This window comes from Cupressus sempervirens, chromosome 1, assembly GCF_028749045.1.
Source record: "Cupressus sempervirens isolate cs-2001-9-10 chromosome 1, ASM2874904v1, whole genome shotgun sequence".
NCBI lineage: Eukaryota > Viridiplantae > Streptophyta > Pinopsida > Cupressales > Cupressaceae > Cupressus > Cupressus sempervirens.
This window is the reverse complement of record NC_143118.1, coordinates 620,955,433-620,976,657: the sequence shown is the minus strand read 5'-3', so window position 1 is coordinate 620,976,657 and position 21,225 is coordinate 620,955,433. Positions and strand designations below refer to the sequence as shown.

At 34.6% G+C, this 21,225-nt stretch overlaps 1 protein-coding gene and 1 long non-coding RNA gene across 3 annotated transcripts in view; one reads left to right on the top strand and one right to left on the bottom strand.

The window, feature by feature from the left end:
- Positions 1–1,622: 1,622 nt before the first annotated feature.
- The window catches only part of LOC149579447 (uncharacterized), a 236,246-nt gene continuing 216,643 nt past the window's right edge, over positions 1,623–21,225 (bottom strand). For both annotated transcript variants that reach the window (XR_016365072.1, XR_016365073.1), the window contains 3 exons: positions 4,670–4,796; positions 2,109–2,271; positions 1,623–2,007 (listed from right to left, as the gene is read on the bottom strand). This is a non-coding gene — a long non-coding RNA (uncharacterized LOC149579447). The remainder of the gene's footprint in view (positions 2,008–2,108; positions 2,272–4,669; positions 4,797–21,225) is intronic.
- The window catches only part of LOC149579446 (uncharacterized), a 280,294-nt gene continuing 273,401 nt past the window's right edge, over positions 14,333–21,225 (top strand). Inside the window, exons 1-2 of the mRNA XM_089832825.1 lie at positions 14,333–14,644; positions 14,848–15,045. Coding sequence (XP_089688951.1) covers positions 14,962–15,045 — 84 coding nt within the window. The 5' untranslated portion in view covers positions 14,333–14,644; positions 14,848–14,961. The remainder of the gene's footprint in view (positions 14,645–14,847; positions 15,046–21,225) is intronic.

The following is a 21,225-nucleotide window of genomic DNA, read 5'->3' as shown; positions in this document are numbered from 1 at the left end:
AAGCTCAGAGAAATACCTGATCAAAGATTGCAGCCCAATGGTGCTTAGAGACCCTAAGGGATGCTTTTGTTTAGTGTGGTCAATGAAATTAAAGGGACACTATGGTTGAAATGAGATTGGTCCTGGCCTAAACCTGACTAATCGAAGCTAATAGAGCATATGATTTGATCCTAGGACCAATAGTTTGAAATATACACAACCTTGCTCATTTTAACTGAGAAATATTGTAACTTTTGGCAATAGGTGACATATGGATGCCAAATCCAAAAAAAATTGAACCTCTAAAAATTGAGATATGTTGTTGTAGGCCTAGGTAACACAATCCTATAGCATCTAATAGTTTGTCAATATACCTCACACGAGCTTAGAGAAATGCACGATCAAAGATCGCAATTTGATGGTGCTTGCAGACCCTTAGGGATGCTTCAATTTAGTGTGCTCGATAGTGTCAGAAGGATGTTGTGGCTTAAATGAGGTTGGTACTAGCCTAAACCTAACCAACCAGAGCTAATAGATTAACCATGGATTGCTAGGAAAAGCCAAAATTGCTCATTAGGTCCTAAGTTGGTCAAAAGTTGCTTAATGAGCCAAAAGTTTCTCAATAGGTTAAAATTTTTTAGGGATGGGCAACTAAGTTATTAGGTTACTTAATAGGTCCTATGAATCTTAACTAGGGTCTTAGAATAGTCCTAAATGGACCCATTTGACCAAAAGATGTCAAGAGCAAAAATTGCTCAAAAAGTTGCTTGAGCAACTTTTGCAATTTTTGCAAAAAGTTTCAAATGGAGGTTTGGGAACTTGTAACTACCCATGCTTGGGTATATGAGCATGGGGAACATATTTTGGAACTCCTCTTCAATGCTTCACATCTTTCTTTCCAAAAATTTCTCAAGCAACTTTTGAAAGTTGCGAAGTTGCATAATGCAACTTTTACATTTTTTTGCAACTTTTCACCAATTTGGTGAAATGACCTTCCTATCATCTCAAACTTAACCACAAACCTTACCTATGGTAAAAACCAAACCCTAAATATTTTTAGAACTTATTGACCTCATGATGACATCATCATCATGCATTGTGCCAATTAGAGGGCTATTTTAAGCCTAAAAAGGGGTGACGTAGTGTGACACCATGGACACGGTCCAAAAAAACCCAATCCAATATTTTCATATGTTGTAGAGAAGCCAAATGGGTATCCAAATATATAATTTATTTTTCTAATGTTTTGGGAAATTTGGGAGAAAATGCAAGAGGACAACCATCTAAATCCATATAAGTTGAAGATAATTGAATTTTTTTTTTAAGGATATCATCAAACCGAAAAAAAGAGTTCAAGAGAAGAATTTATAAAAAATTAATAACAATAATTCACTATATTATATCTCTTATCGATTTTATATACAAAATCTAACATCTAAATATGCACATGTTTGACATCTCTTATTAGACTTTTATACAAAATATGACATCTAAATATGCACATGCTAAATGTCTTCTCTTTTTTATATACAAAATTTGGCATCTAAGTATGCACATGTGACATCTCTTATCGGATTTTTATACAAAATATGGCATATAAATATGTACATGTTACATGTCTTATCAGATTTATATACAAAATGTGGCATCTAAATATGCACATGTGACATCTCTTATCAAATTTATATACAAAATTTGGCATCTACATATGCACATCACTACGAAGTTACACCATTTAACATAACATATATACAATTTTTAAAAAATTATTCTACCATATGTAGAATGATTTATCTATATAGTACACAATTAATCAAGGGAACCTTCTAGATCAACTCTAACCCTTGTTGTATCAAGTATTGCCTTGTGATTAGATTCACATACTTTCCACAACTTCTCGTTAAGAGGCCTACCATGATATGATACCAATTGAATATTTGTTGCAATAATAAGGTTAAGTAATAAAGAATATGTCTATGTGTCTCAAAATCCTCAAATAAACACGTGGTAAAATTCTTGATAGGGTACCTACACTTAATTGTAAAGACAATTTAAAGTCAAAATTGATACATTATACATGACAAATTGACTTAAAGAGATCTTCATGGTAGGGGATAAAAATATACTACCTTAGCCATGTGCCTATCACAACAATGGATCATATTGGGTACTCAATATCTTCAACATCAATGACTGCAACTATCAATTTCTTTTTGGGCTCAATACATTGACATAGAAAGTAATTTGTTCCTTCATCATTATTCTCATACATAATAACTACATATACATGACCTGCATTATATAAAATGATAAGTTAATAAAAAAATTGAAAGTAATCTATTTTAAGCAAGTATTAAATTGATAACTTAGTACCTAGTTCAACTAGGTCAGATACATGCTCAAAATCTATTGATGCTCCAACCTGGTTGAGTTGTAGTGTTGTAGGAAGTTGATATTAATCAATTGAATGCAAAGGTCTACAAGACCATTGGTCAACCAACTCTTTCGATTCACATTCATCCCATAAAAGATGCATACACAAAGAGAAAAAGCGTGCAATCTTTCTACTATGAACAACTAATGCCGTTGCATTTGAACTTCAAAATGAATGTATCTCACTTGATCTTATAAGTGTACAACAATCTTGAAAATTTTCAATGTTAGGTTCATGTATCAACCAAAAATATCTAGAAACCATAGGCTTACCTATATTACCTAGTCCCATTATAGAATTGCACCATTGGATAATTGTTTCAACAATTTGTAATATTGCGCCACCTTCATACTTTAATTCCTCTCTACTAAGGGCTCCTTTCACACATGCTCTAGCACCATTATGCTCTCCCTTTCCATGTCCAGTCTCAATGAAATTCCAAAAATGTTGTACTCCACTTGTTGCATGCATCTTACTCAACCAATAGAACATCTTTGCATTCTTGAATTGTGTGGTGCAATTGTTTGACAATATAATGTGTTGATTGTATCTTTCACCTCTTTCCCTCAAATTGTCATAGAAAAATCTAAAACATCCTTGCACAAACTTTGATGAATGAGTTCGATCATCGTTGATGTAGAAATGATACTCTCTTAATACTTTTTTGTCATGCTCTGTGCTATCATGTGCATGAATAAATGCTATTTGTACAAAAATTGACACTTGTATAGAATTGTAATATATTGGTTGCACTTCATTTTGAGGTTTTAGTGTATAGTTTTCAGTGAAGTCAACAACCTACACATTGTACCCAAGGGAAAAGTGTCCTTACACAAGTTGAATTTCTCATCTAACCATCTAGCTTAATGTGTATGACCTATGTAGTCGTAAACTATTTTCTCTTGAAACAATTTCATAAAATCAGCTACACATACATCAATTTTCACTAATTCGCACCTCTTTAATTCTTTTCCATCTTTAACACCATATATAAATGACTTATACTTTCCAAGAGAAACTAGTGTCTTAAATTTCATGTGTGCTATCTAGATGTAGCCATCTATGCAAATTGTGCAAACCACCATATTGAGGGCAAAAACCTTTCAAACACACGGTCTTATAATGAATGCACCCATCATCTAATTTATGTAGTACAAGTGCAATAAATTCTCTCAGTGACTTAGGAGGTAATTTTAGACCACATTCCTTCAATATTTCATTAGTATGCAAAGTACAACATATATAATGATAAACATCTTAATGCATAGAAAACTCAACATGAACCCTACAAAAACATGTAGTGCATGTATGATTTATCTTAACATAGAATGCTTTTGTCATCTCAAAAAACCTTTGGCTGATTTTATTTTGACGAAATCTTTGAAGAAACATTTCATAAAATTGTGTTTGAGTCATATCTAAAAAATGTTTTGCATGTGGCTCACGGTTTGTTTTTCCAATTTGTCTTTTGACAACATCTTTTTGGTTTGGTGAAGCCCAATTTTTTTCTATTAACATTCTTAGTGCATCGACAATAACTTTATCCTTGTGTGGGGGTCTACCTTGGAATGACCAAAAAGAAGTCTCATTAGAATTCTCAATTTTCTCTTGCCTCTCTGAGGCTTTGAGTAATGTTGTTCTACTTATCCTTAATCATTTATTTGTTTCACTTACCATACAAGTTTTTGCCCTTTCCTTTCCTATTATTGTTGATGTGAGGACCTGTTGACTTGTATTAGCATCTTTAGTACATTCTTTTGAACCAATGGATTGATATGCATCAAAGAGATTTCTAACAATATTTTTTTCACTACTATTTTAAGATGTTCTTAACCCCAAAATTCTCATTGTCTCTCTAAATTTCAGTTTTTTAACCATTTCAACGACAAGTTGGAATCTTCTACTTTGATTTAAATTTTCAAAATAGTTATTCCAAATCTTTTGAACAATTCTCCTACAATTTCTTTCTAACATTTTATCATGCATTAGCTTCAAAATATTTTTATCAATGTCAATTAGAAACTTTGGTTTTCTACGGATTATTCTAGGAGATGTTGATGTATACACATGCTCTATATTTTCATTACTTACATCATGTGTATCCATCATTTCAACTTGAGATGTTGCATTAGGGGCATTAGATGACATACATGTATTTGTCATAATCATTTCAATTGTGGTATGTTGAACATTTTCATTTGTCAAATTAGGTGCATTTGTGACATCATTATCAATAGGTAGATCTTCATCACTTACATTGGAGGTATTTGATGATGTAACTTCACGTAATCTCCTATACGCTCCCTTATTTTTGTCTTTGTTGCCTCTCATTTTTCAATTGTTCCTCTCTTGTTCTTTCCCATGATTGTAGATGCAAATTACCCTACAGAAAATAATATAAATAAAATAAACAATGAAATACAAAACCAAAGAAATTTGCATTATTTTTTATGATCAATCATAAGATACTAACATAAAATAAGATGTTGGCACATGAAAAATATAAAATTTAGCATTTCCAAGCACAAAAAACCTTACACTTACATACCTGGTATAAAAATCTGATATAGAAATACATGTGAACCAGTAATACAATCTAGTGGACTGCATTGAAACAACATAATAACCATTGACATGCTATTTTATTTACAGTTTTCAATAACTTGATTAGGCTATTGAGCTCTAATTGCATTATCCATATGGACAAATAACTTGATTGGGTTCTTTATTACTACTACACAAAGGTGGATTGAAGGAGGGAGGGAGTGATGGAGAGAATGTGTATGAGAGAGAGAGAGGGTGAGGTGAGGATAAAGAGATAGAAGGGGATACAAAGAGGGAGAGGGAATAAGGGAGAGAGAGAGAGAGAAGATGATAGGGGAAACAGAGAGAGGAGGGATATGAGAGAGAGATTAGGGAATGGGATAAAGAGAAAGAATTAGAGTGAGATAGATGTAGGATGGAGAAAGGATTCGGGGATAGGAGAAAGATAGAGAGGGGATATATATGAGAGAGAGAGAGAGAGAGAGAGAGAGAGAGAGAGAGAGAGAGAGAGAGAGAGAGAGAGAGAGAGAGAGAGAGAGAGAGAGAGAGAGAGAGAGATATTATGGGATAGGGGGAGAGGGAGAGAGAGAGAGAGATTATGAGAGACTAGGGGATATGATAGAAAGAGTTAGAGAGAAGGGGATATGAGAAAGAGAGAGAGGGGATGTGTGTGTGTGTGTGTGTGTGTGTGTGTGTGTGTGTGTGCGCGCGTGAGAGAGAGAGAGAGAGAGAGAGAGAGAGAGAGAGAGAGAGAGAGAGAGAGAGATTAGGGGATATAATAAAAAGAGAGAGAGATATGGAGAGAATGAGAGAGATACTAGGGGGATATGATAGAAAGAGTGAGAGAGAGAAAGATGGAGAGAATGAGAGAGAGAAGAGGATATGAGAAAGAGAGGGAGGGGATAGGACAAACTAAGAAAGAGAGAGAGAATGGGATGGAGAGAAGAATTAGAGGATATGATAGAAAGAGTGAGAGGGAGAAGGGGGTAGGAGAGAGAGAGAGGGGGGAGAGAGAGAGATTAGGGGAGATGATAGAAAGAGTTAGAGAGATATGGAGAGAGAGAGAGAGAGTGTGTGTGTGTATCAGAGAGAGAGAGAGAGAGAGAGAGAGAGAGAGAGAGAGAGAGATTAGTGGATATGATATAAAGAGTGAAAGAGAGTAGTGGATAGGAGAAAGAGAGACGAGGATAGGATAAAGTGAAAAAATGAGAGAGGGGGCGAGACAGAGGATGTGATGGAGACAAGGATTGGGGGATATGATAGAAACTTGTTTAGTATAATATATAACCTGATCTCTCTCTCTCTCTCTACCTGATCAAGTTTTGTAGAACCTAATTGAGTTTTATAAAACCTGATCGGGTTCTGAATGCATTTTTTATTTTCATAATTCAATTGGGTTATTTGAGTTCAAAAAACCCAATTGGGTTATGGCTTAGTGATAGCCTAGGAAAATGATCCAAAGGCTTGGGAGATTATTTTCCCTCCATTTTTCCCTCTTTAGATGTTTTTTCATCTTCTAAGATGAATGATCATTTTTGCCTTCATCAGGTATGCTAATGGTGAAGTGGGTATCTCTAAAATCACCATCATAATCTTACACGTCTTCTTAGCTTTATCACCATATAATTTTTTTATTTTTTGGACAACATTAACATTTTAAACTTTAATTACTTTTACCAATGATTAGACATTCCTCGTAGACATATGTCTACCATTTTTTAATAACTTTTGATATACTTAACCAAATTCAAAATAAATTACATATTAATGTTCTACACTTGATTATATACACATTTTAATTTTTTTTCCATTTTCAATTATTTTGATGCAAGTTATGCTTAGCACATGAACATGTACCAAAATTTCAGGATGCAGTCTATTCAATAATTCATAACAAAAGAAATATTCATCATAAAATTACAAAAAAAATATAACTTCTAGATATGACTCTTAACTATCATCCTACCAAAGGGATATGTAAAATACCACATATAGCTATGTCTTTTGTGCTGCACACAAAAATAACTATGTTATGTTTTCTTAAAAAATCAAGAATTGTTTTTGGTGTGTGCAAGGTTTGACACACCTAATCTTATCCATTTTGTAAAAACTCTAGTAGTTTAGAAAGTAGATTCATAGTACTACAATTTATATGTTTTATGCATCTTGTCATTTTTAGTGGATGACCCTCATATATCTTGTCTATGTTTAGGTTTACCTGATTTCAAAAAAAAGATGTCCACTTATAGCCCACTTTTGTACACTATCTTGGTGCACTCACCCACAAGTTTGTTACTAATTATTTTCTATAGAGATTGAGCTATTCAATGTTTAGATCTAAAGTATTTGAAGTGATCAAAAGTTCAATTCCAAATGAGTGTCAATAAGAAGGCAAACTCTATAGAACATCCCTTACCCCGCCCCCCCCCCCCCCCGCATTCTAAATTATTCTAACATATTGAACCCCTTCAATTCCAATGAGTGTCAATAAGAAGGCAAACATGAGTCATCAACAAATTATTGAAGGTTAAATGTCAGCAAATGAGAATGAATACTCTCTCTTGCACCCTAGGATCACCTAAATTTATGAGGGGATTCTTAAAGGTACCTTGAATAGTGTTTTTAATCAATTTAATCAATGACTATAAAATTCAATAGTTATACATAATTTACAGTCAACCCTTATAATTTTTTATTAGGCCAAGATAAACTCGTTATATAAGACCTCTTATAAAATCTATGATAGCTTGCACAAGTATGTACAAAGCAATAGAAATATTATAATATCTTGATAACAAGGTGTAAAAATATATGATATTAAATTTGTAAATATTAATTATTAGGTTTTATTGAGATTTCTCCGTTGTTTATACTATTGAATTTTGTAAAATATGCATATTTGTCAACTAAATCTTATTTACTTGGACTACTCCTTACAAGGATGGATGGAATATAAATAGTGCATGTTTAAGCTTTTGCAAATATAAAGTGGTGTTTATGTAGTGCCTCTCCCATTTGGCTTCTGTAAGTCATCCTGATGGATGCAATCTTGATGATCTTTTGTTGTGATGGATCATGATTGTGACCCTGAGTGGTCTACACTATTGAGGTGTTTGGATTTATGTTTCTATATCAGTTGCTTTGATTATGCTTTTGTCCGATCTATGAGATTATGATGTGATTTATGGTTCACTGAGTTTTGTGCCAGTGGTTACCAGGATCGATGTGGTATCATGAGATTGTTCCGTGATTACCCTGAGATGTGTGCAGAGTTGCACTATGTACTATTACCATGCTACACGAGACTAGGTTCCTGTAGCAGTGGTTAGTCATGTTTTTTTACTGTGTTCGCTTATGCATTTTAAGTGCCTTTTTAATGTTGTTTAAACAATCATTATTAAATGCTTTAGTAATTAGAATGGATTGTTCTTGTGGGATTATTTGGTTATGTGCTGCAGACATTTACCTTGTTATATTTCTGATTAGAGAGATAATTGTTACTCATGTTATGTTTACATTTGAGATGACCTAAGGGTCAGATGTTACACTTTGATGTCAATATCACAGATATTAGACTACTATGCTGTTTAGTTAATCATATTGCATGATGATGCCATTTTGAGATGACAGTGTGTTTTATGATGATATCTGGTCATTTGGTATTTGGACATACCTCAGATTATGTTAGGTGATGGATTTAATGCTATGGTTATTTACTTCATTCTTGCATTGTTATGCTTTATGCGAACGTGAGTGATGTAAATAGATTATTTTAATATAATTAAATAAATGGTTAAATTAGGTGATTTAATGCATTTATTGCTTCGGCTATGTTATTATATGCAATTGCACTTGATCGTGTTGTTTAGTGTGCAGGATTTATATCCCTCGCAGTGGCACATGGAGTTAGTGATTCAGCCGCTCATATTTTACCAATGTCATCCTTGTATGGTCGACGTATCCTTAATTAAATGTTTAATTTAAACCTTTTGGTGATTATTAATCCGAATTCATTTGCATTATGTGATTAGACAAGTAAGCATGTCTATGCATTTAGAGGTTCGCATTGTCGCGAAAGTTGTTAAGGAGATTTTTGTGTTTTTGGGTTTTTGAGTTTTTTAATTGAATTATTTTAATTTTTGGCTGCTTTGCCATAGATGAATTCCTATTTATAGGAATAGCCTATTTTCGTTTGGGTTGATTTGGGGTTTAACTAGATTGGTTGGTTAAATGCCCTAATTGATTATTCACCCAAAAAGTGAATAAGTATCCAAAAAGGAATTTAATTCCTCACTTCTCACTTTGAAATTGGAAAGTTGGAGAGTAAAACCCAAAATTCTCTTCATGAGGATTTACTGTTTTGTTCGTTGTGGGAGCTACAAGTGTGAGATTGTCGCAAGGTTGGGCTCATTGGATCCAGCTCGGGGAAACCTTGGATTGCCGCGATTTTCAGCTACTTCTGCGAGATATTTATTTTATGGTTTAGATTCTTGTTTTGCCCTTTTGGCTGTGAGGTAGGGCTTTCCTGTTTTATTGTTTGTGCTCTGTTTCTACTTCTGTTTTTGGTGGTCGTTTGCTTGGAGGCTGAGAACTAGTGTTCCCCTCCATTTTTTTATGCTAGTTCTACTCGGTTGGGCGGGTATGAACATTTCTCTATTTTTTGGGATGAGGGTTTGGGATTTTACACCGTTATGCTGGCTTTTTTTGCATACGGTGTCCGATTCCATTTATTTTTGGGTTTTTGGGATTTTTGAACCCAAAGGTCAAATGGGTTTTAATTTTGGAATTTTTCTAAAATTTAGAATTTTTACCTCATTTTGCATGCTGCCCTATTTTCTCGAGTTTTTGTGGCACAATGTGGGTCGTGGACCTTGATGATCTGTTTGGATATTAGTCAAACCACTTTTGCACTTTTATGTTGCATTGGGATGCATGTTGCATCCGTACTCTCGACGTTGTGTTCGATTGAGTGATTTTATACCTGTTGTTATTGTTTCTTTTAGACCTTTGCTTTGTTTCTTTTAGACCTTTGCTTTGTTTCTTGGATGCTAGGATTCGTGTAGAATCCATACTCTCGAATTGAGGCCAGTTGAGTAAGTTCATGACTTTTGGTCTTGTTGCATCATTAGGATTCGTGTAGAATCCATACTCTCGAATTGAGGCCGGTTGAGTGATTTTATGATGTATGGTTTTATTGGCTTTGGGATTCATGAAGAATCCATCCTCTTGAGTTGCTTTTAGTTGGGTGTTTTGTTTTGCATTGTGTTCTCATTCCTGTCCTTGTGTTATGATCTTCGTGATGGTGGTGCACCACACACGAGTACGTGTGCGTACGTTTGTCGAAGGACTTGCGGGTCTCAACCTTCCATGTCTGTTTTGGAAGTTATGATCATTGGGGTTGGGATGGGAGTATGCATGCCCATGGGCACTTGTTGTAGGATGAGCATGGGTAGGGTAGGGTAGCATATGGAGGGGGCTTCTATCTCGCAGCTCGGCGTTTATGGCGCCGAAGGTTGATAGAGGATATGAAGTTTTAAATAAGTGATAATTAAAGAAAATGTGTGTATGGTAATGAAACTTAAGATAATAAAATGTGTGAGCACCCGATTAAGTTCGAGGACACAATGTGTGAGCACCTGTTTAAGTTTGAGGACACATGATCCGAGCTTGGGCTTTTTGATGCCAAGCGACTCTCCATGATGTCAGCCCCTACTTAGTAGCCTTTTGAGTGTCTGACCAGGACCTATACTCCTTGCATTATCTTAGGTTCTTGGATGTAACCATCATACTGTCTGGCGTGAGTGTTAGACATGGATGTTATTTTGTGTGTTTGTGGTTGGATCATTATCTCCATTAGCACGGCGAGTGTGGACCTACGGGTTTCACGTGGTTGGGAGGCGCAACTACCTTCACCACTGCTAGGGACTAGTGTACAAAGACAATCTTGTCCTAGTGTGACCGTTGCTGGATGTTTTCACTTGGTACTTCGAGTTTCAGAGTATGCTTTCTTGTGATTTATGCTTTCATTGGAATGCTTGGATATCATGTTTAGATGATGTTAGTTTATTTGACGCATTCCATTATCATGATGTTTAGCATATGATGAGATGATGTTATTTTAATTTAGTAGTATATCTGTTGCTTATTACTGTTTAGCATGTAATAGGAGATGTTATCTACTTGTAAGATTATTTGATGCTTTACTACTAGCATGTTAGATTTTCTTATGCTTTTGTTGGTAGCATGTTTAGTTGTGATGTCCCTATTACGACAGTACCGATGATCTGGTTGGTGGCTTGGGATGTTACGCGCGGGGGATGGCTAGGATCCACAATGGTCTTATGATGCTATTGACGGTTGGGAGGAACCGCGTACTTAATTTGTTTGTTCAGTTCATTGCGATGTTGCTTATGTTCACTGCAATGTTTATTTCAGTGGATTCTTTGCTACTGTAGTTTAGATGGATAGATGTTCTTCCTTCTGTGTTATTCTTGCACTCGAGTGTTCTTTCCTCGAGCCTTTGTGGATCCAGTACTCCTTGGTGTGGAGGTTCTTTGCTCTATTTTTGGTCCTTTTTTCTTTTGGGAGTGTTTTCATGTTTCTATGGGCGACATTTTGTCAGCATTGTGCAACATAAAAATGTATCACACACCCATACAAACTGTGTCGTACGATACTGTAAAGTATTGCATGCCTTAAGGAGAAGTGTCGCCCTCCCTCAGTAAAAAGTGTCGCACGATTTTTGTGAAAAACCTGCGCGTTCCATCAGCGGGTACTTTTCTTCGTGATTCGATCTTCCTGAGAGTTGTTTTGGATACCCTTTTGGGTGTTCTTCAACCCTATATTGTTGCATTTTGAATTCAATTGGTTTTTCTTGAAATCCAATTTTTGTGTTTTTATTTTAGTCTCTTAGGGTTTAAAATATATCGTTTAAGTATAAGTTGAGATATATTTTAATATATGCGATGAATCTTTTGAGATAGGTTTTAGACCTCTCGAAGATAAGTTATAGATTTTAAGAAATTTCAGGGCTTCAGAAATCCAAACTTAGCCAATTTTCAGGGCTTCAGGTTTTCAGGCTTAGCCAAATTTTAGGATTTTGCATTTTACCCCAGCTTGGTGTTTTGTTGTTGAGTGGTCTTTTCTTGAGCCCTCACCTTGTTGTGGTGGTTGTTGGCTTTTGTTCGCATGTGTTGTCGGTAGTGGCGTTCAGAGATTTGTTGGTTGTCGGGATTGTGGTGAAGTCTTCCGTTGCGATCGTTGTGATCCCTATATGATGTTGTCATGTGCATTCATACTTGTAAAAAAAAAAATCCTTGGCTTGATTTGAATCCTTGTTTCCAAGGATCTCCGGGCGGGGCATTACAGTTTACTTCATTGGGAAATGAAGACTTCATAAATAATCACCACCAATCTAATTTAACTATCAAGACAACTATTTTTCATTCAAATATGAATAACACATGTAACCAACATACCTAATAATCTAACTTATGATTATAATCTCTTATGCAACAATGGGAATACCATTACAAGGTATTTTTCATACATACAATGACCCTATCCCCAATTATAATTACACCAAAAATTTGATCAGAGAAATTGCACAATTACAACTATATGTGTTTACTTGAATCATTATGTAAACTAGCATAGAGATAGACCATTTAGATGGACATGTGCTTTTACAAGCCTTTCATATGCTTCTTCTTACATTTTCAACTAAGAATGGTAACTCTTTATACACTATAATCAACTATAGACTCTGTCCAACTAGAATTTTGGTTTGATGACCAAGCCCTTTAATATCAAGAATAAAATTGCATTTATATTTTTAATATAATAAAATTTTGCAACCACTATTAGAGATCTATAAATATGCATTGGATTCAAAAAAATCAAAATAGTATGCTACAAAGGATTTTCATACCAATTGGGCATCATTTCTCCTTTGATCATGGTTGAAATTGTGATCTTATATGTTTGGTTGCACATATAGGGTATGTAAAAAAATCCATATGACGTAAAAACATCATTTTTAGTAAGGATAATTTGACTTATGACATGCTACATCATGAAGGTTACAAAATCTATCAAATAATGGCTTGAAGATCACATGAGACCATCAATACTTGAAACCTTACCAATTACATTAATGGACACATGGGTGTAATGATATATTTTCATCATTATAAGTGCACATGTGAGTCCACACCTTAAAGTCTAATAATAAATTTTTGGCCATAATACCAAGTAGATATGTAGGATCTTATCTAGTCATTTATGACAACTTGGGTTGTTGGATGAGATATATGAGAATGAATAGTCCAAAACATACAAATTTTAGGCTGGGTCCCATGGGCACTCACTTTCTTAAAAATAGAGTCGGTGCCTCTAGATTTTTTAGGAATATTTAAAAAGAGAAGTGGTCTTATAGATTTATGTGAGAATCCACTTTTAAAAAAATTAGCTCTTAAATTCAAGGAATGGGCACTCACTTTCTTAAAAATAGAGTCGGTGCCTCTAGATTTTTTAGGAATATTTAAAAAGAGAAGTGGTCTTATAGATTTATGTGAGAATCCACTTTAAAAAAAATTAGCTCTTAAATTCAAGGAAACTGGGTGTCTCATGAATTTTAAAAATAAAAATAAAAATTTCTTCAAAAATTTGTTTGGTGAGTTTATTTCATTATGGTGGGAAAATGAAAAGTAGGTAGTTGACAAATGATAGAATTCTTCCCTAACCTGGTGGGGCTAAATCCAACCCCACCCCATTTTCATCGGGTGAAATTGACGGGGCTATCAGGGCTCTTATTTTGTACGAAAAGATTCCAATTAAACCTTTAGCCCCCCCTAAAAAATTATCATGGAGCCATTTGCTCCACAAAAATAGAGCCCAAGCCCCTCCCATGAGACCCCTATCATAGAGTTTCATAAGAAAAAGTTTGGAAATGAATAGTTCAAAATATAAAGTCAAAAACACACTAATACAATGATCCAATATGATTTAACTCTAAATAGCGACAATTCTATTACAAACTAATAAACACACTATATAATAAACCTAAATATTAATTGTTTTAATTAATTTAAAATTATTCATTTATTTCTTAAAACATTCAATTAATTTATTATTTTATAAGTCCGGTTAATTATTTTATTTATACCGTATTTTGATTTTATTATGTAGAGTGTCACAAAATTATACTCCTTACTCCCTAGATTATGAGTATTTACTCTCCCAACTCGACCCAATAAATTGGAACACATACAATATTTTAACCAAACTTATTCGTGGACCTTACATTAGAGATCTGATGTGACATTTCTATGAGACCATTTTGTTTATGCAAGGCAACTTATCTTTCCACAAAACAATTTAAAATAGATTTCAAACTTAACAAGAAAACAAATGCTGTTTAGGTTTACTAAGCGTCACTACTTTTACTCCACGCAAGCTTGTACAAACGTTTGGAACAACTACAGTATGTGATAATTTCGGAGAACAGGGATTTTTACCCTTCAATTTGAAGCCATGAGAAAATTCAGTTCTGAAACTGACAAAGATAATTACAATATGAACTAAACAGGGCAGCTTCTATCAAAATTGTACGTAAAACTGTTGATTCCTTCGTCTTCTGTAAGCTGTGGGATCACATTTCTGTTCTCCATTACATTACTTTTTAAGGTGATAAAGCTATTGATTCCTTCTGCTTTTCAAGATGTGGAGTCACATTTCCATTCTCAAGTACAAAATTAAAATACAATTGGCACAGCTTTCATGCTTTACTTTTTTCCGTGTCTTTAACTTGCTTCAAATATATTAAGGATTTGTAATTGAATTTGATTTCAGACGGATGTTTTACGTTTAAATTTTGCCTAGTGTTGCAGAGCATTTGCAGGCTTTGAAATACCGAGAGAAATACTCTCAAATATACCGAGTCTGGAATCTTTACAGCATTTTAAACGGATTTGAGGTTCAAATTTTTAATTTGAAGGAAAAAGATGGACGCAGGAACGGAATTCCTTGACCGCAGGCATATGAAGACAATTTACGACAATGTTCACCATAATATTCATCTAGACTCTGTATGACTGTAAATATGCCTTTTATTTTCTGTATAAATTATGTATTTGCGATATTTTTGCTCAAATAAAGCACCGTTTAAGATATATTTTCACGAGCAGATGAATTATGCCTTAGACAGTTCTGTTTTACTTGATGTGGAAATTAATGCAGAAATATGGTAGTAACGGAATTCCTTGACCGCAGGCATATGAAGACAATTTACGACAATGTTCACCATAATATTCATCTAGACTCTGTATGACTGTAAATATGCCTTTTATTTTCTGTATAAATTATGTATTTGCGATATTTTTGCTCAAATAAAGCACCGTTTAAGATATATTTTCACGAGCAGATGAATTATGCCTTAGACAGTTCTGTTTTACTTGATGTGGAAATTAATGCAGAAATATGGTAGTAACATGTGTTTTCCTGACTCTTTTCAAGGCAGTTGACAGAGTGATAGAGAAACGCTTGATTTCCTATTAAAAGAACTTCTGGAATAAACTGTGTTAAATTTTAAAAATGTACAGTAAAATGTGTTTAATTGCCTTATTAAGTTCAAAAGAAAATATCCAAAGAAAACTGGAAAGAACTATTATAATTCGGCAGTTCGGTGAAGAAACTCGTTTTGGATGCAGTGGTTCTTAACACTGAAAATTATTCGAGAGGTTTTACCGTACATTTCCGTGAAAATTTTGGTCAAATTACGCTGATCTTGAGAACATTTTTTCCTCTGGATATTTTGTTTACTTCATGAATATACTATCATACGGGTAATTTGCCATCAACCAATTTGCCAAATCAGCCTTTGCAAAGTGTTCTGCATTAGACTTGAATTAATTTGCAGATATAGGTAGTGAAAACTTTGAAGTAGAGCTGGCATCCTGTGGGAAGAAAATTCCACTTTACTTTAAAAAGGAAGCTTGCAGTTTTATGTTTTATTTGTTAACAAGTGGCTTTCCAGTTGCAAATAAATTAAATGAAAATATCTTAAATGATTTTCATCAACAAATAAATGAAATACTTCATTAAAATTGCTTGTGCTTTACCCGACTTTTTCAGTCTATTGAATGTTCTTAGTTTTACCAAGTATCTGGGATGAATTTAAGGTCCGGGGGTGGGATCTATTTTCTTGGAGCTGATTAATGAATCTTTTCCAGAAAAATAGCAACCTTTACTGTTTAGGAGTGCATGTTTCAGCAGAATTTGGGGTGTGGCTTGAAATTGCCCCACCAACATAGGTGTTTTTTCTGCCACTTGTCAATTGGTATTTCTTTCAAAATAGAAATAGAAGGAAAATGTTATTTTATTTATTAATTTTTATTCACAGAATTCTTCACGAGATAACCACCTTCCCTAATTTTTGGAGCTTAAATCAAGTTTAACTGCACTACTAAATTAATGAGCACCATCTTTAAAATATTCTTAAGATCTCAGTAGTGGCTACGAATCTTTTTAGGAAACCCCCTTTTTGGAATCTTAACTTCAATCCCAAAATATGTCCATACTGCAACCATAATGGTGAAACAATTTGATCATCTGTTAAATTGCTGCATGCCCTTTTTAATAGAGAGAGCTTGCCAAACTTTTCCAATGCCGCTCACCAAAAGGATTATCCCTTTCCCAGATTCTGAACAAGTAGGCCAAGCTCAGGATCGACATAGAACTTGTGAAAATCATGCACAAAATGGCACGGAGCTCTGCTATAAATTTTCTACAGAGAGAGCACATGGGCAATGTTTGAAAACATTTTTCCGAACCATGAGGTTCTCAGGAGAAGCTTCCTTGGTCAGATTTAGTTGACTGCATTGATCTCTCCAATGTTTTTGCAGCAATTGTGTTGGATTTCCTAAGAGTGAACAAATGGAATCTTTTATTCTACAATTCTCAGAAACTAATTCACAATACCTCAGCTGTGAATTAAAAACCATTTTTCAGCATCAAAACCCTTATACTTCAGCAAGGGCATCAAAATTCAAAACCTCAGAAAAAGCCACAAAGGCAACAAAGCAAATAAAATATCCAAACATGCTTTTCTCAACAAATGGGCTTGTATTTTTAATCTCCAAATTCTTTTTTGTTGCCAAAATGTAACTTCACTCAAGAAGCTTCACCACACAATATTAATTAGAAGCTTCCTTTAGATTCTCTGACTTGACCTGGCTTAATTAATTAATAAATGACACTTTCCAATGATAACTCAACTCTCAACTTAAGTGAAATTATAAAGTTAAATTATAATTTTATAATAAGCCATTTACTAATTAATAATAATTTGGCTACCAAAAATATAATAACTCCCAAAATACTCATCATTTAAATATGTTGTCTGAAATGTGAGTCATACCTATTATTTCTCCATGTGACCAAATGCATTTTCCAAAAATAAAAAGGGTCTATCTCAATCAACACCAACTTACCACAAATAGTAAGTACACAAAACTAAGCCCAAACAAAGTCTGAATCTGAGCCAAACGAAGACCAACCTGAAGCTTACTGAAATGTGGAGAAGATAAGACCCTCCCAAGCCAAGCCACTGCCACAGAAGACCCTCTATGCACAATAATTAGCCTACGAGGATCACAATAATAGGCTAGTCCCTGAAACTCCAATGCTGGGAAAAATAGGGACATTACACAGGCTTTTAATAAAGGAACCTTCTCTGATACCAATTGAAGAGCACACAATTATATTGAGAGGGGGGAGGGGATGGGTGAATTAGTATAAGACCAATTTCTCCTTTATAAAAACTCTTTTATCCAAACAATTGCTCTAATAACTTTGGGTTCATTAGTTCAAAAACATGTAAAAACTACATACATACATACATACATGTATGTATATATATATATGAAGCACTGTAAGTTAAAATTAGAATGTAGCATAGTAGCATAAACACATTTAAACAACAAAAGCACCATGAACTTGTAATCATAGTGATCATACTATCATATACTTATAGTTCAAGTAACCAGTTCAACGTTCAAGATTCTAAACATTAAAAATAAATCACAACATCAAGTTTAAGTATCACTGTTTCACGTTCATTGTTCAACTTATGAATTGAAAATCTATTATTAATCTAAGTTCCTTTAATCTTCATCGTCTTCTTCATATTCATCTTCTTCATCTCCTCCTTCGTCATTTTCTTCTCCAGTATCAGTTGAGCTAAGGCCAATGGGATTAACAACAAAAGAAACAGTGGTATTGACATCAAAGTCATCAAAATCATCTAGTGTAAGTTGAGTAGTGGATGCATCCAAGTCCGCAACCTCTGCAGCTACATCCCACTTCTTTGTCTCCCTTTTTTTGTATTCTTTACTCTTGTGTGAAAGAAGGTGCAAGTTGTAATGCACAAATACCAAGTTCTCTACTTTTTTTGATTGCAACCTACTACACTTCATTGAGTGGATAAAAGAACAGGTGATCCAATTTCTTTTTGATGCCGAAGAACTAGCAACCTATGAAGACAATGCATGCTAAACAATTAAAAAAAATTAATTCAATCTTGTAAAAAATTTAAAATTACATTCTAGCATAATTCTTTTGAAGATAAAGTAAGCTAATTTAAAAAAAAAAAAAACCTTCTTGTGATATAACTTTGATTACAAGGGGTTGCAATGTTTGGAATCTTTGGCCATGGGGGTACCACCAACTATGAGCATCCTTCCTAAATCAATGATGAAGAGCATCATTACTTAGACCTCTAGCATTCACAAACTCTATGAACTCATCTGTGATAACATCTCTCATATCATCATCATCTAGAAAGAGTCTTCTAAATGATGTCTGGTACCCATCAGATAATTCTATATCTCTATAGGAGAGTAACCTTCCTGGTAGACTACAATATTGAGAGCTATAGTATTTGGGTGTCAACGCATAGGAAAGCAAATGTAGTGGAGTGGTCATTTTGTTCCATCTTTTATCAATAATTGCTTGCAATTGTTTGAAGGTCTCTTGCGGCTTTTGTTTATTGCCATTTATAATTTTTTTGATCTTCTCAAACATTGAGTCTACACCATCATAGATCTCTCCAAGGCAAGGCGTATCCGTGTCAATGTTCCTAAGAATGCTCATAATGGACTTGGTGATATTATGGAGATATTCCACACGTTCCCACCATGAGTTAGCCAATACCCTTTCCTTTACTTTGTTTGCCCTAGCCGTGTTATTTTGCTTCCATACACCCCAATTATGGCTGATTACCATACCTTGAAGTGCTCTTTCACTTGCATAAGTCGTCTCAAGACAATTATATGTGATGCAAAATGGGTCTCAGCAACTTGTGACATAAATTAGAGCAAAAAGAAACAATTATTAGATACATATTTTAGAAAAGCACATACATTGTGGAAGCAAAATATGAAAAATCAGAAATTGTGAAATATTAAAAATTAAATTACTAACTTGAGTTCAAGTTTAGTTGCCTTCAACAGCTCCAATTTTGAGTAGTTTCTAAAAAGAGATTGAGTCATGTGGTGGTTTGTGACAAACATTTGGATGTCCTCAGCCTCTTTATACATTGTTTTAATACACTCAATTTGGTTCCCATATTTTGTAGCTAAGATTGAGTAAATGGACTGCACAAGGTGTCCAAAAGATATGTTGATATCGCTATTCAACCAACAAACCAACAACTCTTCAATTCTTTGTGTTGCCCTTTATGACTTGGAAAACATTTCTAGCACCCACTTGTTCAATGACCTCGATTAGGATATGTAATGTTCTCGTCATAAAATAAATAACTAATCAAAGTTTTGTTAATGGGCCGATTAATTTAGTATATCTTGGACCCATTTTTATTTTTGTTTTCGTAGGTGTTACTGTCGGCTATCTTTGTAAATCCTTAGGAGTTCCTCCGAAGGGTATTTAAGTATGGCATGTAGGTAATAGTTAGGATGCAGTTTGGATTATTTTATTTGTACTACGAATTACTATTGGAGTTCATTGTTGTTTGCCATTTTGGAAGTGAGAGATCTTCCCTACTCGGCCAGTGCGATTTCAATGGGATTCAACTCTCACCCTATTTTGATTCTTTGTAATACTTCACTTGGATCTAGCATATCTGCACACCATATTCATTTGCAGTTATAAATATTGTTTGTGGAACTTCCTCAATTCTGTTGGCATCCATTTGTTTTTGCAATCTGGAGTTCATATTTAATATCGTTGATCAATTGGAATCATCTGTGCATAAAATCAGTATTGGCGAACTCGTTGACGTAAAGGCATTGTACAACTCCACATGCTTCACCAAACTACCCAAAGTCAATTCCATATGGACTCACAAACACCATATGCCACTCTCTCTTCACTACTTCATATCCCCCTGAAAATTGCATAGGATCACCCTATTGTACGGTCATCAACATTCACTCACCATACGATCTTCTGCATTACCATATGGCCTACTCTCCACACCATAGGAACTGCCTTGGTTCTAGCCGTAAGGTCTCCTGGGTCAACCATACAGGCTATCTGTTTACTATACGAAAACGTTGAGTGTTGTTTGGAAGTCTGTTCGACTTGTAACCTGTGCGCTAATTCAGAGTATCTCAAAGTTTTCCTTCGGGACATTATTGTGGTATCAAAGCCTTAGATCTTGCCAACTTGTGGACAGTGAATGAAAGTTTATAGCCAGAAAAGAAGGATATCCCACTTAGTTGATAGAATGACAAATCATGAACCCACTCTTGCCGAAGTTATGGCACTATTGAGGGATCTTTCGAGGAATTAGGCACAGATCAATGACCCTCAATGACTTATGGAAGAAACTCTCTGGAAACTGGCAGACAATAAGATATTAGGGGAACAAAATGGTCATATTATCGACTTAGTCTCAGGAAAAGAAAATCCTCATCTAGCACGTTCTCGACCTTCCATGCCAACTTTCCCTCCATGGACGGAAGTACCACACAGAGGAAGGCAACCAACCTTCGAGGAAGTTCAATAACAGTTGAAAGAAGACTTGAAGAATGCAAACTTGGAAGAGGATATATCCTATAAAGATTACACAAAATTGAGAATGTGATATTTTGAAGGCAGAAATAGAGGATATTTTAATGATGATCTCAGAAGAAAGTTGAGTAAAGTAAATCTATCACCGTCTGATAGATCTAGATAAATATTTGTCCAAGCATGGGTAATGAAGGCCGATACTTCTAGCTTAATCTAATTCTAGAAGAAGAAGCAAT